Source organism: Zophobas morio, unplaced genomic scaffold (assembly GCF_036711695.1).
Source record: "Zophobas morio isolate AGI-343-1 ecotype UQ-CSIRO unplaced genomic scaffold, CSIRO_AGI_Zmor_V1 ptg000012l, whole genome shotgun sequence".
Taxonomy (NCBI): Eukaryota; Metazoa; Arthropoda; class Insecta; order Coleoptera; family Tenebrionidae; genus Zophobas; species Zophobas morio.
In genome coordinates this window covers 6868205-6886454 of record NW_026972117.1, presented here as the reverse complement: position 1 = coordinate 6886454, position 18250 = coordinate 6868205, and the positions used below count along the sequence as shown (strand labels likewise).

Below are 18250 nucleotides of genomic sequence, written 5' to 3'. Positions count from 1 at the left end.
TGAAACTTACGGGAATAAGAATAACAGCTGCAATAAACAGCACACCACTGCCACTAAAGTAAAACATTTTGTAATAAAGAAAATTGTTAATATGATCTAAAAACCTGAATTACGTTTTTAGTGTAGTTATTCGAATGTCTTACTCTACTTACTTAATTAAATTTTGATGATGTCGAATACAGCAAGTCATTTCGTAACTCACCCGATTTTGATAATTTTCATTGGTTTGAGCCGTCGTAAGTTCCAAAATGTGTGCACTGTTCAAATTTTCCAGTCTTTTATTAAGCAAGAAACACTGATTATATAAATGCAGGACCAAGTAAATAATACCTGTTGCGGTTCCCAGAACAGTAAACGCTATGTGATAAATGGATAAATAAAAAATAGTCGTGAAAGGAAAACTCCATTTTCCTAATATGTCAGTGAACACTTTGACAGGAAACATAATTTCGTATTCATTTCCATACCACGGCAGTCCGCTAGTGCCGGCTAAAACACACACGAATATCGAAATTCTGTAACCACGTGCAAGCTGTTTTGCCATTTTTTGAAAAATTTTGAAAGTTTCGTCTCCCAAGCTGTACAGAGACCACAATTTTGGAAAAATATCTTTGTAAAGTTTGTGGAAATCGTCGGCTGCGGTATAGCTTGTGATGTAGAATGATAACACCTAAAGCATCTACGTGTTATTATTTTGTTTAATACTTATCCATTTTTGCTTTGTTGTCTTACGATCAAAGAGCCAGCAATTAATGTTCCGTATTGAGTGAGGAGTAAATTCCATTGATTGGTTGCTATTACAAACGACATACAAACAATGTATTCCAATATTAAGAAGCCAAAAAAACCGAAAGAAAGTGGTCGTAAAAATTTATTGAAAACGAGTGCATGTATTACACCTAATATTTCAAATAAAGCGTCGTCTGTAATGTTCTCAGTCAGTAAAATATATAGAAAAATGGGTGAATACCTTCTAAGACTGGTTCCACAGGTTGTTGTATTGTTAACAAATATTTAAAAAGTTTAAGCAAATAAGTTTTCACGTTTTTCATTATTACTTAAAATTATTGTCAACTATCAAATACGGAGATTAAAAAAATTAATAAGATGCTTATTGCAGAATTTGAAGTTGACTGAATTGATGTCTTTCTAGTAATAACCTCTAAGCGCTCGCGATTATTATAGTTAATGATACTAGTTTTGGGAGTTGAAATTTTCTAACTTATTATTCATTACACTGTAGCAATTATTATCACATTTTCGATGATTGTAGTATAGAATATTTCTAGTATCCATTAAATAATTAATAATAATTCCGGTCCTGCAATATGTTCCACGAATATAACAACCATTACGTTATACTAAAAATGTTAATCATAACTTTCGTTTTCGTAAAAGAATAATTTCAAGAAAGCTTGTCTGTAAAGACGAAATGCTGGAAACCGAAAATTCAAAAATAAATGACAAAAAAAAATATTTAAAAAACCAACACCAATCTTAAATTAATACAAAATTCTAACCTTTGGGCTTCTTCTTCTGCTACAATTGAGCGAATCCCCTCATCTTCATTATGGACCCACTGCAACAAAAAACATATGAAATTTTTGTGCACACAAAGAAAAATACTATAGAAGTTAACGTCAACTTTATATAAGTTAATTTTTAATAACGGTGCAATTCAATATTACACAGGTTTAATAAGTAGAAAAGATTTAAAAAATACTAATCAGAATAACATTTGAAGAAAATGAACAGAAAATAATAAAGTTGTGCTAAAAGTATATGCATTTAATGAACGGGTTCCGTGCTTAAGGGTGCCCAGCAGCAGACCGAAAAATGAGCTAAATAGATTTTCATTTTACGGGAGTAATTTCAACTGGCGATGCCGCTAAAAATGTACAATCGCACGCAAATGTTTTGAGCCTATGGGCGGATCATTTTTGCCGGTCGTCACCGAAGGAGGCGGTCCAAATCGTCCAAGGGCAGAATTTGTAGGTAGGCTCAAACTACAACGAAATTTACGTGTTGACCAAATTCTTACCCTGAATTAGTTTTAATTTTATAAATACCCTATCTAAAATGTTCAGAATATGATGAGTTTATACTTGTGATTTACCATTCCATTAATATTTTTTGGATTTGTTTATACATACAGGGTGTCTCAAAAAAAAATGACTGAGTCAATTTATTTTATTGAACAAATCAAGAATTGCAAAACTGAATACTTTGAAATCTTGTCAATTAGTTAGAAAAAAAAAACCTGTCCTGCTCTAATAACATCGAGAATATGCTCAAAATCACACTAATATTAGGTCTAATTGTGCCGACCATAGTTATAAAATTCACATTAAAGTAAGTCACGAACATTTTTTGAAGTGTACTACATTTCAAAAAGCAAAAAAAAATGTTCAGTTTATAAACTTCATAATTTTGGTTTTTAAACTTTATCAATCATATTTGACGCTTTATTTTATCTATTCCATTTGTGATCCTTTACTGCGGTCTCTCTTGGGTCGAGGTGTAACACCGGACCGAACGTTCTTCGACCGATAGGATAATTTATTACTTCCCACATCTTTTCGGTGACAAATTTAATCTTTGCATACTTCAGCGTAGTTAATGAACTTGTTGTGACCACTGAAATATGCAAAGAAAATTTTGAAATGGAACGAAAGTCGAAGAATTTTTTTTAATTTGCCATTCTTTCAATTTTCGATTTTTCGTCTTTCCATTTTTAGATTTTTTGATTTTTCTGTTCGTCAGTTTTTAGACTTTGCAATTTTTTTACATTTTTCGATTACATTTTACTTTCCGATTTTTTTGATTTTTGAATTCTCGATTTTACTTTTTTAATTCTTCGATTTCCGATTTTTCAATTTTCCGGTTTTTTAATTCTCCTATTCTCGATGTTTCGATTTTCCATTAATCATAAAATTTTTCGATTTTTCGGTTGTTTTATTTTTCGACCTTCGATTTTTCAACTTTCGATTATTCGATTTTCCATTTTCTGATTTTACGATTTTTCGATTTTCGTTTTTCCGTTTTGTGGTTTTTCGATTTTTCTGTTTGTTTCAGTTTTTATGGTTCTGCATTTTGCAGCTTTTAGATTTCAATTTTGTTACTTTCCGATTTTCCACTTTTCGATTTTTTGATTTTTTTTCGATCGTCGTTTTTTCGATTTTCATTTTTTCGATTTTTTGATTTTTCAATTTTTAGGCCTTGCAATTTTTTTACTTTTCGCTTTTTCGAGTATTTGTTTCATCGAATTTTCGATTTTTCGAGTTTTCGATTTTCGATTTTTCGGTTTTTCCATTTTCCTATTTTCCATGTTTAGATATTTTTCGATTTTTTTTTATTTTTCGATTGTTCTGTTCGTCAGTTTTGAGACTTTGCAATTTTTACTTTTCCACTTTTCTATTATTTTAGTTTCGGATTATTCGATTTTTGAATTTTCGTTTTTTTTTCATTTTTCGATTTTCCAATCTTCGATTTTTCAGTTTCCAGTTTTCGATTTTCCACTTTTTGATTTTACGATTTTTCGATTTTTCTGTTCGTCAGTTTTTAGGCTTTGCAATTTGTTTACTTTTCGATTTTTCGATTATTTTACTTTCCAGTTTTTTGATTTTTGAATTGTCGACTTTTAGAGTTTTCAATATTATGAATTTTCGAATATTCGGTTTTTGATTTTTGCATTGAATTTTCGGTTTTTCCATTTTTAGATTTTTGATTTTCCAGTTTTGCATTTTCAGATTTTTTGTTTTTCGCATATCTGATTCATCAAATTTTCGATTTTTCGATATTTGATTTTCGAATTTTCGATTGTTTAGTTTTGCATTTTTCAGCTTTTAGACTTCAATTTTTTTACTTTTCGATTTTCCAAATTTTCGAGTTTCAATTTTCAGATTTTTGATTTTTCGATTTTCTTTTTAAATCTTTGAATTTTTCGGTTTTGATTTTTCTAATTTTTGATTTTTAATTTTTCCATTCTTCGGTTTTTAGACTTCAATTTTCTTTCTTTTAAATTTTTCGATATTCTATTTTCCGCTTTTCAGAATTTTCGGTTTTCAGTTTTCAGACTTTCGATGATTAGAATTTTGGATTTTTCAGTTTTATGATTTTTCGATTTTTAGAAAATTTGAGTAGTCGAATTTTCGATTTTTCAATTCATCGATTTTTCTATGTTCAATTTTTCAATTTAAATTTTGCGATTTTCAATTTGTCCATTGTCGATTTCTAGAATTTTCGGTTTTTCAGTTTTTGCATTTTCAACTGTTAGACTTCAATTTTGTTACTTTCCGATTTTTTGGTTTTCGATTTTCCAATTTTCAGAATTTTCAAGTTTCTTTATTCAGATTTTCCATTTTCCACTTTTTCGATTTTAGATTTTTCGAATTTTTGTTTTTCCAATTTTTTGCTTTTTAGATTTTTCTGTTCGTTTCAGTTTTTAGGCTTTGCAATTTTTTTTACTTTATATATTTTGGTTATTTTAATTTCCGATTTTTTTTATTTTTGTTTTTGATTTTTTTAATTTTCGATATTACAAATTTTTGACTTTTCGATTTTTTGGTTTTCCCGTTTTTCAATTTTCGATTTTTCGATTTTTGAGGTTTGTGAATTTCCACTTTTCGATCGACCTAGGTATTTGATTCATTGAATTTTCGATTTTTTGATTAGCCATTTTTAGATTTTCGATTTTTACGATTTGTATTTTTCGATTTTCTGTTTTTTGCATTAGTGAATTTCAGTTTTTCCGATTTTTGATTTTGCGCATATTTAATTAATCAAATTTTCGAAAAAGTTACCATTCTTACAAAAACTTCAAAACATCTACAATATTTCAAAGTATTCAGTTTTGCTATTCTTGGTTTCTTCAATAAAATAAATTGACTCAGTCATTAACTTTTTTGAGACACCGTGTATAACCAAATCTAAAAAATATTAATGCAGTATAAAACTCAACATATTTTATACATTTAAGATAGGATTTATTCTGCAAAATTTTGAGGTGACGTCATAAATTTTTTAGAGGGGATAAGCAAATATATTTTAATTAAAAATGTATCATGTTTATCATGATTTTAAAACATCTGCAAGATTTCAAAGTATTCGATTTTGCAAATTCAAAATTAAATTGCAAAATATTGTTTTATAATTTTGATTTTTTTCCAAAAATCTGGAGGTTTTGGATAATGGCGACTCTATAAGCCTCCAGAAATTCTACGGGAAATAGTTATTATTTAGATGCTTTTGTTTATACACGTCTCACATGTTTCACTCGATTTTGACACTCAACTATTTTTTTGTTTAACTAAGAATTAATACTTTCATTGCGTTTGATACTAACGTCCTAAATTAGCAATACTAGTGGAACAGTAATCATGCAATAGATTTTTTGGGGAAAGTACAGTTATTTTTATGTTTTAGCAGCAATGTGTTCTATTTTCTATTAATTTTTACATATTTTTAGTCACAATTTTGGAAGTTTTTTACTTTTATTTTTAGCAATAATAAATAGTCCAAACATGAAAAAATAAAAAAAAAAAATGGAAAATCTAAAATTTAGAAATCGAGAAATTGAACAATCGTATAATTGAAAAATCGAAACATCGAAAAACTGGAAAATCGAAAAATTAAAAAAAACGGAAAATCAGAAATTTAATGAATTCCGAAAATTGAAAAACTGAAATATGTATAGAAGGACTGAAAACTCAGTGAAACTTCGGACAATTGAGAAATCGAAAAATAAAAAAATGGAGAAATCGAAAATTTGAAGAATGGAAAAATTGAAAATGTCAAAAATTAAAATACTGAAAAATTGAAACATCAAAAGTTGAAAAATCGAAAAACCGAAAAGCCGAAAAATCTCAATAATGTATTTATAAACCACAAGTTCAGGATTATGTTACTAAAAAATTGATAACATCATCTCAAAATTTTGCTGAATAAATTCTACTAAAAATGTGCAAAATATGATGAGTTTTTACTTGTAATTTATCATTGCATTCATATTTTTTAGATTTGCTTATATATCTAGGTGGCTCAAAAAAATTAATGAATGAGTCAATTTATCCTATTGATTGAATCAGTCTCGACTCACTCCATTTTCCCCGAAATTCTTGGAATACTGTTATTTTTAGTCTAATCCACATTGATTTACGTGTCCTTGCAAAATGTTGATGATTTCATCACAAAATTGTGTACCTAAAGTAAAAATTTAACTCGAAAATGCTGGATATGTTTCATTGTATTTTAGGTGCGAGGGAAGTTCTGCCGAAACAACTTTCCACCAATTTTTTTGCTGTTATATTTGAACATAAACAGTTAATTTTATATATTTTTAAAACATTATAAAGAAAATAAAAAGTTGTGTTATGTGATTTGTACAATGCAACTACTTCTCCCTTAATATCCGTATTTTAATATCAATTTCGAATAAAAGAACTGAAGAAATGAGGCACTTACCCTTTAAATCCTGATTCCTTTCCTTCCGCGCCGATCCTCGCAGCCTCCTTCCTCGTGGGCAACACTCACTTTTCACTTTAAGCCCGAAACCAAATTATTTTTAACAAAAATAAACCACTTAAACAAACTAATTTTCGCACCGCACACGCTCCTACAAAGTCAAAACCGAGACTGAAGACTGAACTCCTTTGTGTAACACGAAACATAAACAAAAAATTCTCGCCGATACCTTATCAAGTTATAGACATTTATTGCAGAGTTTTTAGTCACCGATGTATCGCACAGGAAATTGAATTTTAATTACTCCTAAAAACTGCAACATTATTCATTCGCACGTCATAATTTTCACAGCAGAACTCGAAATCAAACAAAATTATCTACAAGATAGTGTTTATTATGTTGTTAGATGAAGGTACATAAACTTTAAAAAATTAAATTTAAATCGAAAAGTCGCAATATTTTTAAAATCGAAAAACTAAGATGGCAAAATTAAAAAATCGAAAAACTGAAAAATAGAAATATTGAAGAACTGAAAAATCGAAAAATTGAAAAATCAAAAATTTTGGTAAATGACTGAACAATATCAAGAGTAATCACTGGAATGAAGAGGGGGTGGGTGGGCGGGGCTACTGCTTGCTTATGAAAGATTCTCTAGAAAAAATTAAACTTAGCCCCGCCCACCCACCCGTTCTCTCTTTTTTTTTCTTCAGTAATAAATAAATATTATAGTAGTAACTATAAGGAAAAATTATAATTAACGCACTTTTTTAATAGCCTACGTTCTATTATCTCCCATTCTCACTTTACAAAAGAACATATAATTTACCCCGCCCACCCATCTTGCTTCCATTTCAGTGATTTATTTTTGCTGGTCCCAATGAAAGGTGGATCTCAATTCAAGAGGCGTTAAGTGGTTCGAATGGGAACAGCGCGTGGGCGGGACTAAAACTTGCTAAGATAGGACTGAACAGTATTAAGTGTAGTCACTGGAAAGAAGAAGGGATGGGTGGGCGAGGGTACTGCTTACTCATAAAACTAGAAAAAAAGCTAAATTTAGCCCCGCCCACCTCCATTTCACTGACTTATTTTATTTAGTGTAAAATAATAGTATCGTATTCCTAAAATTTTCTGGGAGAATGGAGTGAGCACGTTCCTGATTTACTCAATAAAATAAATTGACTCATTCATTATTTTTTTGAAACACCTGTTTAAGCAAATCCAAAAAATATTAATGGAATCATAAATTAAGTTTAGAGTGATCATATACTGCACATTCAAGGTATATAAAATTCCGAAAATTGAAAAATATAGAAGAACTGGAAACTCGAGAAATCGAAAAACCTAAAATTTTAAAAATTGAAAATTTAAATATCGAAAAGTTGAAAAATTAAAAAACCGAAGTATAGGACAGTCGGGAGATTGAAAAATCTAAAGTTTAGAAAACAAAAAAATTAAAATCCAAAAAGTAAAAAGCCGAGAAATCGAAAAATCCAGAACTCAAAAAAATCGAAAATTCGAAATACTAAAAAATCCCAAAACACAAATATTTGAAAAATTGAAAAATCAAAAATTGAAGAATTGAAGAAATGAATGATGGGAAGTCGAGAAATGGGAAAATCAAAATATAGATTAATCGAGAAATCGGAAAACTGAAAATTCAGAGATGTCAAAATTTAAAAATTAAAAAATATTGAACAACTGAAAAATAAAAAATAGAAAGATCTAAAATTTAAAACAAGAAAAATTAAAATATCGTAAAATTGAAAATGGAGAAATCCAAACATCAAAAAAACCAAAAAATAAAAATTCAAAAATCTAAAATTTAAAAATCAAACAAATCGAGAAATCGAAACCCGAAAATTGAAAAAAAATTGGAAAATTAAATATCGAACAATTCAAAAATTGAAACATCGAAAAATCGAACAACCGAAGAGTAAAAAATCGAAATAAAAATGGAAAAATTGAAAAATCTAGAGATTGAACTATCAAAACATCAAAACATCCCAATCTCGATAAATCGAGATTTCAAAAAATTAAAAAATCGAAAATTTAAAAATTCGGAAAATTGAAAAATTAAAATATAGACTTTCAAACTGGGACTCCTACAATCTTGAATTGTAATTTTTTTAATTCAAAAATTAAAATCTGCAAAAGTTGAAAAATTAAGAAATCGAAATATAAAACAGTCGAAAAATTGAAAAACCTGAAGTTTAAAATACGAAAAACTGAAAATCCAAAAAATCGAAAAGGCGAAGAGTCGAAATCTTGAGAAATCCCAAAACTGAAAGAAATATTCAAGAATTGAGAAATTAAAGAATTGGAAAATTGAGAAATCGGAAAACCAATGAAGCAAAGTGAAAAAATCGAAGAATTGTAGAACTGGAAAATCAAAACTTTGAGAAAAAAATCAAGGAATCGACGAAAAATCTAAAATTTAAAACATTGAAAATTAAAATATCGCAAAATTGAAGAATCGAGAAATCCAAACATCAAAAAATCAAAAAATAAACATTCGAAAATCTATAATCGAAACTACAAAATGTAAAAAAAATTGAAAGACCGAAACTTTGAAAAGTCGTGAAATGGGAAAATCAAAAAATAGATTAATCGAGAAATCGGAAAACTGAAAATTCGGAAACGTCAAACTTTAATAGATTAAAAAATATTGAAGGACTGAAAAATAAAAAATAGAAAAATCAAAAATTTAAAATATTGAAAAATTAAAATATCGAAAAATTGAACATGGAGAAATCCAAACATCAAAAAATCAAAAAATAAAAATTGGAAAATCTAAAATTCAAAAATCGAACAAATCGAGAAATCATAACTCGAAAATTGAAAAAAATTGGAAAAGTAAAAAATCGAAAAATCGAAAAAACGAATAGTTAAAAATGGAAAAATTGATAAATCGAAAGATTGAACTATGAAAACATCAAAACATCCCAGTCTCGATAAATCGAGATCTCAAAAAATTAAAAAATCAAAAAATAAAATAATATAAATATAAAATCTTGAATTTTAATTATTTTAATTGAAAAATTAAAATCTGAAATAGTTGAAAAATTAAGAAAACGAAATATATATAAAACAGTCGAATAATTGAAAAATGTAAAGTTTAAAAAACGAAAAACTGAAAATCCAAAAAATAAAAAATCGAAAAATCCAGAAGTCGAAAAATCGAAAAGGCGAAGAATCGAAATCTTGAGAAATCCCAAAACTGAAAGAAATATTCAAGAATTGAGAAATTAAACAATTGGAAAATTGAGAAATCGGAAAACCAATAAAGCAAAGTGAAAAAATCGAAGAATTGAAGAACTGAAAAATCGAAACTTTGAGAAAAAATCGAGGAGTCGGCGAAAAATCTAAAATTTAAAACATTGAACAATTAAAATATCGTAAAATTGAAGAATCGAGAAATCAAAAAATCAAAAAACAAACATTCGAGAATCTAAAATTTAAAAATTGACGAATTGAAACTCCAGAATGTAAAAAAAATTGAAAAATTGAAAAACCGGATCACTGAAAAATCGAAACATCGAAAAGTAAAAAATCTAAAAACCGAAAAATCAAAAATTGAACGAAATATCCAAAAATTAGGAAATAAAAAAATTGAAAAATTAAAAAACCGAAAAGTCAAAAAAGCAAAACCGAAAAATTGAAGAATTGAAAAACTGAGAAATGTGAAAATCAAAAAATAGATTCATCAAGCAATCGGAAAACTGAAAATTCAGAAACGTCAAAATTTAAAAAATTAAAAAATATTGAAAACCTGAAAAATAAAAAATAGAAAAACCTAAAATTTAAAACATTAATAAATTAAAATATCGTAAAACAGAAAATGGAGAAATCCAAACATCAAAAAATAAAAAAAAAATAATATTCGAGAAATTTAAACTCGAAAATTTAAAAAAAATTGGAAAATTGAAAAATCGAACAATTCAAAAATCGAAACATTAAATTAAGACATCGAAATATAAAACAGTCGGAAAATCAAAAAGGAATATTGAAAAATTCCAAAACTAAAAAAATATCCAAAAATTAAGACATTAAAGAATTGGAAAATTGAGAAATCGGAAAACCAATGAAGCAAAGTCGAAAAATCCACGAATTGAAGATCTGAAAAATCGAAACTTTGAGAAGTCGGAAAACGGAAAATTTTAACAACGTCAAAATTTGAAACATTCAAAAACAGAAATACTGAAAAACTGAAAAATAAAAAAATCGAGGAATCGAAAAATTTAAAATTTAAAACATTGAACAATTAAAATATCGCAAAATTGAAGAATCGAGAAATCCAAACATTAAAAAATCAAAAATAAACATTCGAAAATCTAAAATTTAAAAATCGACAAATCGAAACTGCAGAAAAAAAAATGAAAAATTGAAAAATTAGATCACTGAAAAATCGAAACAGCGAAAACTTGGAAAACCGAAAAATTGAAAAGTCCAAAAGTAAAAAATCGAAAAACTGAAAAATTAAAAATTGAACGAAATATCCAAAAATTAGGAAATTAAAAAATTGAAAAATTGAAAAACCGAAAAGTCAAAAAAGCAAAGTCGAAAAATTGAAGAATTGAAAAACTGAGAAATGTGAAAATCAAAAAATAGATTCATCAAGCAATCGGAAAACTGAAAATTCAGAAACGTCAAAATTTAAAAAATTAAAAAATATTGAAAAACTGAAAAATAAAAAATAGAAAAATCTAAACTTTAAAACATTGAAAAATTAAAATATCGTAAAACAGAAAATGGAGAAATTCAAACATCAAAAAATCAAAAAAATAAAAATTCGAAAATCTAAAAATAAAAAATCGAACAAATCGAGAAATCTAAACTCGAAAATTAAAAAAAAATTGGAAAATTGAAAAATCGAAAAACTGAAGAACTGAAAAATCAAAAAAATCGAGGAATCTAAAAATCTAAAAGTTTAAAATCGAGAAACTGAGAAATCGACAAATCAAAAACTTGGAAAATCGAAAAATTGAAAAGTCCAAAAGTAAAAAATCGAAAAACCGAGAAATCCAAAAATCAAAACATCGAACAATTCAAAAACTGAGGAGACATCAAAAATCGAAAAATCAGAGGATCGAGAAATCGAGGAGTTGAAAGACGAGAAGAAAAGTTGAAAAATTGATAAATCGGGAAATCCAAAAACTGAAAAATTCTGAAAATTGAAATATGGAAGAACTGAAAACTCGAGAAATTAAAAAACCTAGAATATTAAAAATTCATAAAATTAAAACATCGAAAATTTGAAAAATTAAAAATCGAAGTATAAAACAGTCGAAAAATTGAAAAATCTAAAGTTTAACGATAAATTAAAAAAATCGAGCAATCAAAAAAAGTCCGAAAATCGAAAAGTCGAAAAATCGAAATATCGAAAAATCTCAGAACTGGAAGAAATATCCAAAAAAATTGAGAAATTAAAAAATTGGAAAATTGAGAAATCAAAAAACTAAAAAAGCAAAATCAAAAAATCGTAAACTTAAAAAATCGAAAAATTGAAGAAATGACAAAATGAAAAATCGGAACTTTAGGAAGCCGAAAAATGGGAAAATTAAAAAAAGATTACTTCAGAAACCGGAAAACTGAAAATTTATAAACGTGAAAATTTGAAAAATTAAAAAATCGAACACTTGACTTGAAGAATGGAAAAACTGAAAAAGCCCGAAATTGAAATGCTGAAACGGGTTAGTTCTTCGTAGTGGATGTGTATCAGATCAACTCTAACGAATGTCGCCTTATAGATAAACCGCTTAGAGTCGATATTGGCCTGAGTGCGCTCTGGTCTGGAGATCAAACAAGTTCTCAGGCGACGGAGTATACTTTCTGAGAGCAATTCCCACGAGATTGATCACAATAAGCGAAATATTGAACAGTGATCACAATAAACGGAAAATTGGTAACATTAACCGTGATCATATTAAGCGGCGTCTACTGTACTATACATAAACACAATACGGTGTGTCCATAAAGTATGTAGACAACTGTGTACAAAAGTTTTTCATAACATTAACTTTTAATAGCTATTAACATACCTGGGATGTTTTAAAGATTTTATCGGTCTCTGCCTATTTTAATCCAATAATCCAAAAATTAATTAAAAAATAAATAAATTTGGTTGATCACGTTTGCATGACATATACTTACTTTTATAAATGTAAACAGGCATTTAATAGACAGAAACCGGTGAACATATTAAACTAGAGTCTATAATAATCATTAGAAAAGATATCCACAAATTAGTAACTTTTTTTCACCATATTTAAAGCGTTGCTACTTCATCGTAGTAAAATGCCATAAGAAGGTCGACACTGAATAAACAGTGCGGTACAACTGAAACATTTTTTTGATAAAATACAATAAACAAAACTCTACGAATTTACTCTGATCAAGAACATAAAATTCATGGTGATAATACCAGAACTAGACACCACCATCTCACGTTGGCTCTGCTGCAAAAGTAGCTGAAGAAGTTTGCGATTTTTTGTATTCCACAAATACCAAGGAGTGTCAACAGCAACATAAAAAGTACGTTCAAACTATGAAAACATGCCATTAAAATTTTACAAACGTGGGCGCAACTTTTTACCTCGTCTTCGACGAGTTGACCAAGCAGACAGAACGACATAGTTACCAAACCCCCTAGAACTACAGTGAACCCAATTCTCACCATAAGAACGTAACTTTTCTACAAGAAAACAGCGTCAATGTCGGTTTTGTACAACAATAAAACTTACAGGAACTAGGAGTATGGCTAGAATAAACAATACACCGCAGCCACTAGAGTAGAACATTTTATAATAAAGAAAATCGTTAATGCAAGCTAAAAATCTGGATTACGTTGGTTGGTGGTGTAGTCTGCGATTTCTGAATACTTACTTGACTAAAGTTTGATGAAGTCGAATACAGGAAGTTAATTCTTGATTTACTCGATTTTGATAATCTTCATTTCCTCGGGTATCTACATCATTGTTTAGATTCTCCAGTCGTTTATTAAGCAAGAAACACTGGTTGTACAAGTGCATCATCAAATAAAGAATACCCGTGATGCACCCTAACGTAGTAAAGGCGGAGTGGTAAAACGACAAATAAAAAATAAATATGAAAGGAAAGCTCCACTTTCCGAATATATCTGTGAACACCCTCACAGGAAGCATCATTTCGTAATCATCTCCGAACCACGGTAATCCGCAAGTACCGGCCAAAATGCACAAGATTATCGAAATTTTGTAACCGAGTACGAGTCGAGTGGCCGTTTTTTCAAACGTTTTGAAAGTTTCTTCTCCCATCTCGTGCAAATCCCACAACTCCGGAAATATGTTGTAGTACAGTTCGTGAAATTCGTCTTCTGTGGTAAATGTCATAACGTAAAAACACAGCATCTAAAATATCTCCGTATTAATTTTATAATTTCCATTTTTTTAGTTATCCTACAACTAAAGCTCCTGCTACTAGTGCCGCATATTGAGAGAGGAGTAAATTCCACTGATTGGTTATTGCTACAAACGACATCTCAACTACGTAATCCAGTATTAAAGAACCAAAAAATCCGAAAGAAAGTGGGCGTAAATATTTATTGCAGACTAGTGCAAGAAGTACTCCAAGAATGTCAAATAAGACGTCGTCTGTAACGAAGTCTATTATTATAAAACAGTGTTGTAAAAGTGGGTGAATATACCTTTTAAAACTGGTTGAATGGGTGGTCTTGTTGTTAACAAATAATTAACAAATTGGTTCAACTTATTTTTCACTTTTAACATCATTGTTTAAAAATATTTTTATTAGGTACTTGTTTGACGGCAACCTGAAGTTGACTACACAGGTACTAATTCTTTCCAACTGTACAATTCGAGCTTTAACCTTCACCTATAGCTAGAAATTTGTGTTCTAATGTTTTTATTATTAAATTTGAAACGATCTCTTGTGCTGTGATCAGTCCTAACGCATTAATTTTTTAGTGTCACTAGGAAAGACATCTAACGGTTGGATTATTAAATATTTCTAGTGTCCATTAAATACTTAATCATAATTGTCCAGTATTCTTATAATATTCCGTCTATACGACGACATACACGTCAGACAAGCAAAGTTTCTGTAGAGTAGTCCGAGAGATTTTAAAATTTTATTTTTTAAACTTTGTCATCTACTATAAACATTACTGTAAGATAGTTAAAAAATTAGTACGTCACCGTTTTGGCAACGACATTTTTGTTAACACTGATTTAACTCAGCTCCAGCAGAATTAGGATATCTAGTCAAGTTTTACACAATCAAATTAGCTTTAGTATACCTAGATTAATCACTAGATATCCATTGACATTTTCATATGATATTCCCAACACCTACCATCACTTTCATTGTCCTCTTTTAAATTTTTTCAAATCAATTACAAATCCAAGAACTAAAGAAACAAAAAAAAAAGGATAATTGAACAACTGAAAAAGCAAGTCAAAAATTATTGGGCTGTGCTTCAGGGGTGAGGGAAGTTCCGTTGAAATAAATTTCGATCAATTTAATTTTTTTTTATTGTAAATTAAAGCTTTCTTACATACAAAATATAGTTAAATTGTAAGGTTAAAAAATCTGATCACGTTCTGGGGGGTATTCGGGGCATCTTGATAGATCCGTGGGGTAGTACTCCTGACACTTGAACATTAACCTCTTCAACCCCTGAATATATTTCCTCTCTGTTACGTCGCTCATCACGAAGGGCCAAGGGCCGTTACGGATTTCCATTTGTAAATAAGCGTCACTAGCTCTCGAGTAATTTCCGTTTATCAGGTGACCTATAATTTCTGTTAAATTATCGGTGATGTCTTCAGGGAGGGTGAATGTCTTGAGTTTTCTGAGCAGGGGTTTAAGGTAGTCGTGGGTTTGAGTGTAGGTGGCCCGAGCTTGTTTTGCTCTTATCCCTCGTCTTTCTTCGGCTGGGCGACTTTGTAATTGTTCGTGCCACAAGTGCAGAATAAATTGGAGAAATTGCACAATTACCTCCATGTCACGTTCTCGTTGCCCTTTTCCCATATCCTTCGCCATTTCCCTCAGCTCCTCGTACGTTACAGACACCAGCTCGTCGGGGTACGCCTGGTCTACCTGCTCCATGGCTTCTTGGAAACCGTTCCTGGAACCTTGGTTGATTTCCGATTCCTGTAGCGGGTTTATTCGGCGACGTCTGAAGGCGTCGATTTCGGATTCTCCAAATAAAAATGTCCATTCAAATCGACTACGGAAACGCGGTACTACTTTGCGTCGGGGGAGGATGCTGTGGTGTCCCATTTCGAAGTCGGATTTACTACGTTTTGGAACTTGAATGGAATTCTGAGTGTCCATGTTGCCGGTGCTACATTTGTGGAGATGGTATTTTTTCTTATGGACAAAACCATCCATTTCTTCCAATACACAATACCTACACACTCGATTGATTTTCAAAAATTAGACTTGTTTCTCGAAAAGAGCTTCGTCGAGCACGAGAGATGATTTTTCAATACCCGAAAATAATGGCAGTGGTGGTATTTATGCACCTTCTCCCACCCCTACTAAAATGAAATTTCTGTGAAAAGTACTTGTGGTACCAGGTGTATTCGTGTTAATTACATTATGGCTAGTTAATTTATTCCGCCCCTAATAACGACCCACTCTTTAAAATCTGTTTACCTACCCTTATCAGTACAGCACAAGAAGATTAACAAAATTCTAAGAAGAAGCGAAACCCGGTGCCTTTAATTTTTTCTTGTCAATTTTGGTGACCTCCAGCCATTTTGTTTTTATCAAAGGTTGAATGTTGATACAAATAATTTGTCTGTCGGGAAAATTGGTCGCACGTAAAATTCAGCGCAATGTATTTTGTTTACATACAATTAAATTTTTTATATTTTGATTCTTAAGTCACAATAAATTTATAAAATACTTAATACTACTTTTTAAGTAAAAAAAAGGACAAGATGAGCAAATCGAGTCCTCATTGATCAATAAATTTTTTTTTTTAATTAAATTTAAATTCCGATCTTTCATCCTTTCGAACTTCTCTCGTCGGCAACTAATTCTCTAGACACCGGACACAAATTTCAAAATTTTTTAAAAATTGTAAAAAGTGCAATAATTATTTATGTTGGCGATTTTGAAACAGTGGTAGGAATTTTCAAAGAAATGAAGCCGAAAATAACTACTAGAAGTCGAAATCTACAAACAAATCCTTTTATTTAATTTTCGAAAATGTTCCAAAGACGGTCGAAATTTTCGTAAGTACCTAACGAATAATTTAATTTTTGGAAAAATTATTTACAAATTCACAAAAAATTCTAAGACATACATCTCGACGGGCTAATTTGAACAATATGGTGTTTTGATCGTTCTGGATTAAAGTTTGTGAAAATATTCTTAAAAATCCATATTTTATATAGGCTGTTTTGAAAAAATTGTAACAATTTTCGAAAAAATGAATCCTAAAGTAATTTTTGGAGGTCTGAATCTAAAACAAATCTGTGGGTGATTTTCGGAAAGTCGTCGAAAAGTTGTCGAAATTTTTGATATCCAAAAATTGAAGAAACGAAAAATTTAAGAAAATAGAAAATCGAAACATTGAAGAACCATCGAAAAATTGTAAAATTATAAACCTAAAAAATACAAACTTGAGAAAAGAACTGCAAATTGTAAAATTAATACATCCAAAGTTAGAAAATTGAACAACTAAAAAATGAAAGTCAAAAAAGCTGCGAGAGTCTTATTTACGTTACTGGTTTTTACTTTGTAAAAATTATCAGACACCACGTCCAAAAAATTCACGTGAAATTTGTAAGTGTAGTTAACAAGTAATTTAATACAAATCCCCATTCACTATAAACAATTTTGCAAAAAAATAATCATAATTTTTGTTTCCAAAAAACGAACAATTTCAAGACAACCTGAAATTTAACCTTTTAAAGTGGCCGTCAAATTAGACCGAATACTACCTGGGGCGCGGTCGTGCTGACACTCATTCAAGTGATTAGGATGGTTGTAATTTTAATTACTCTCCACTGTTTGGGCACAGGATATCTCTTATTTAAGTACTAACTGAATGAGACGCCGCATTCAGCCCAAATTTATGGCATCTATAAGCTGTGGTTAGGGGTTTATTGAGCGCTTGAGGCGTTCAGCTTATTGTGACAGCTACTATACCTGGCTTTCAGGGGTATATCATTACCTTTAGTGGCTTTAACGAGTAATCCGTCAGTCATAAATCCAACATTATTAGTAGTACTTGGAATTGTAACTTGAAGACGACTTGTTCATCTTATCCTTGTGAGTGATTAGTTGAACCATAAATATGTTTACACACAATGGTCGAGGGTAAAAAAACTTTGCTAGGGTTGTTTAGCCAACTTTCTAATTTCATATTTTCGTTTATAGCTTGTAAAGTATGGAAAATGTTTCTGTTATGTTTATTTTCAATTCGGCAAATTATATCTGAAATTCCTGTTTATTTGAAATTTTACATTTATTTTCTCGACGTTTCGTAAATCTTATATAAGATATGAAAAAGTAGTTCTTCCGTTTCGTCTATGTGTTCTCTGTGTTCGACTGACGTTTTTGTTACTTTCAAACTACTGATTTAACAATCGTGAAATTTTATATATTATCCATAATTTATCGGACTGTTCCCACCAAAAATTTGATGACGTCATATCATTTGTTGACCACTTTCGTGTACTTCTCGACCCTCAGAAGTTATTTTTGGCTTCATTCAGGTGAAAAATCCTATTAAGTAAATAAAGTGTGGGAAATTTTTGAATTTCTAAAAAATTTG

The 18250-nt window shown here is 29.7% G+C and overlaps 1 protein-coding gene across 1 annotated transcript; it reads right to left on the bottom strand.

Moving 5' to 3' along the window:
• Positions 1-15039: 15039 nt before the first annotated feature.
• LOC135128165 (pre-mRNA-splicing factor 18-like) lies at positions 15040-15852 on the bottom strand. Its single transcript, XM_064055058.1, has one exon. It carries the CDS (start codon positions 15850-15852, stop codon positions 15040-15042), a length of 813 nt encoding a protein of 270 aa, XP_063911128.1.
• Positions 15853-18250: the final 2398 nt, after the last annotated feature.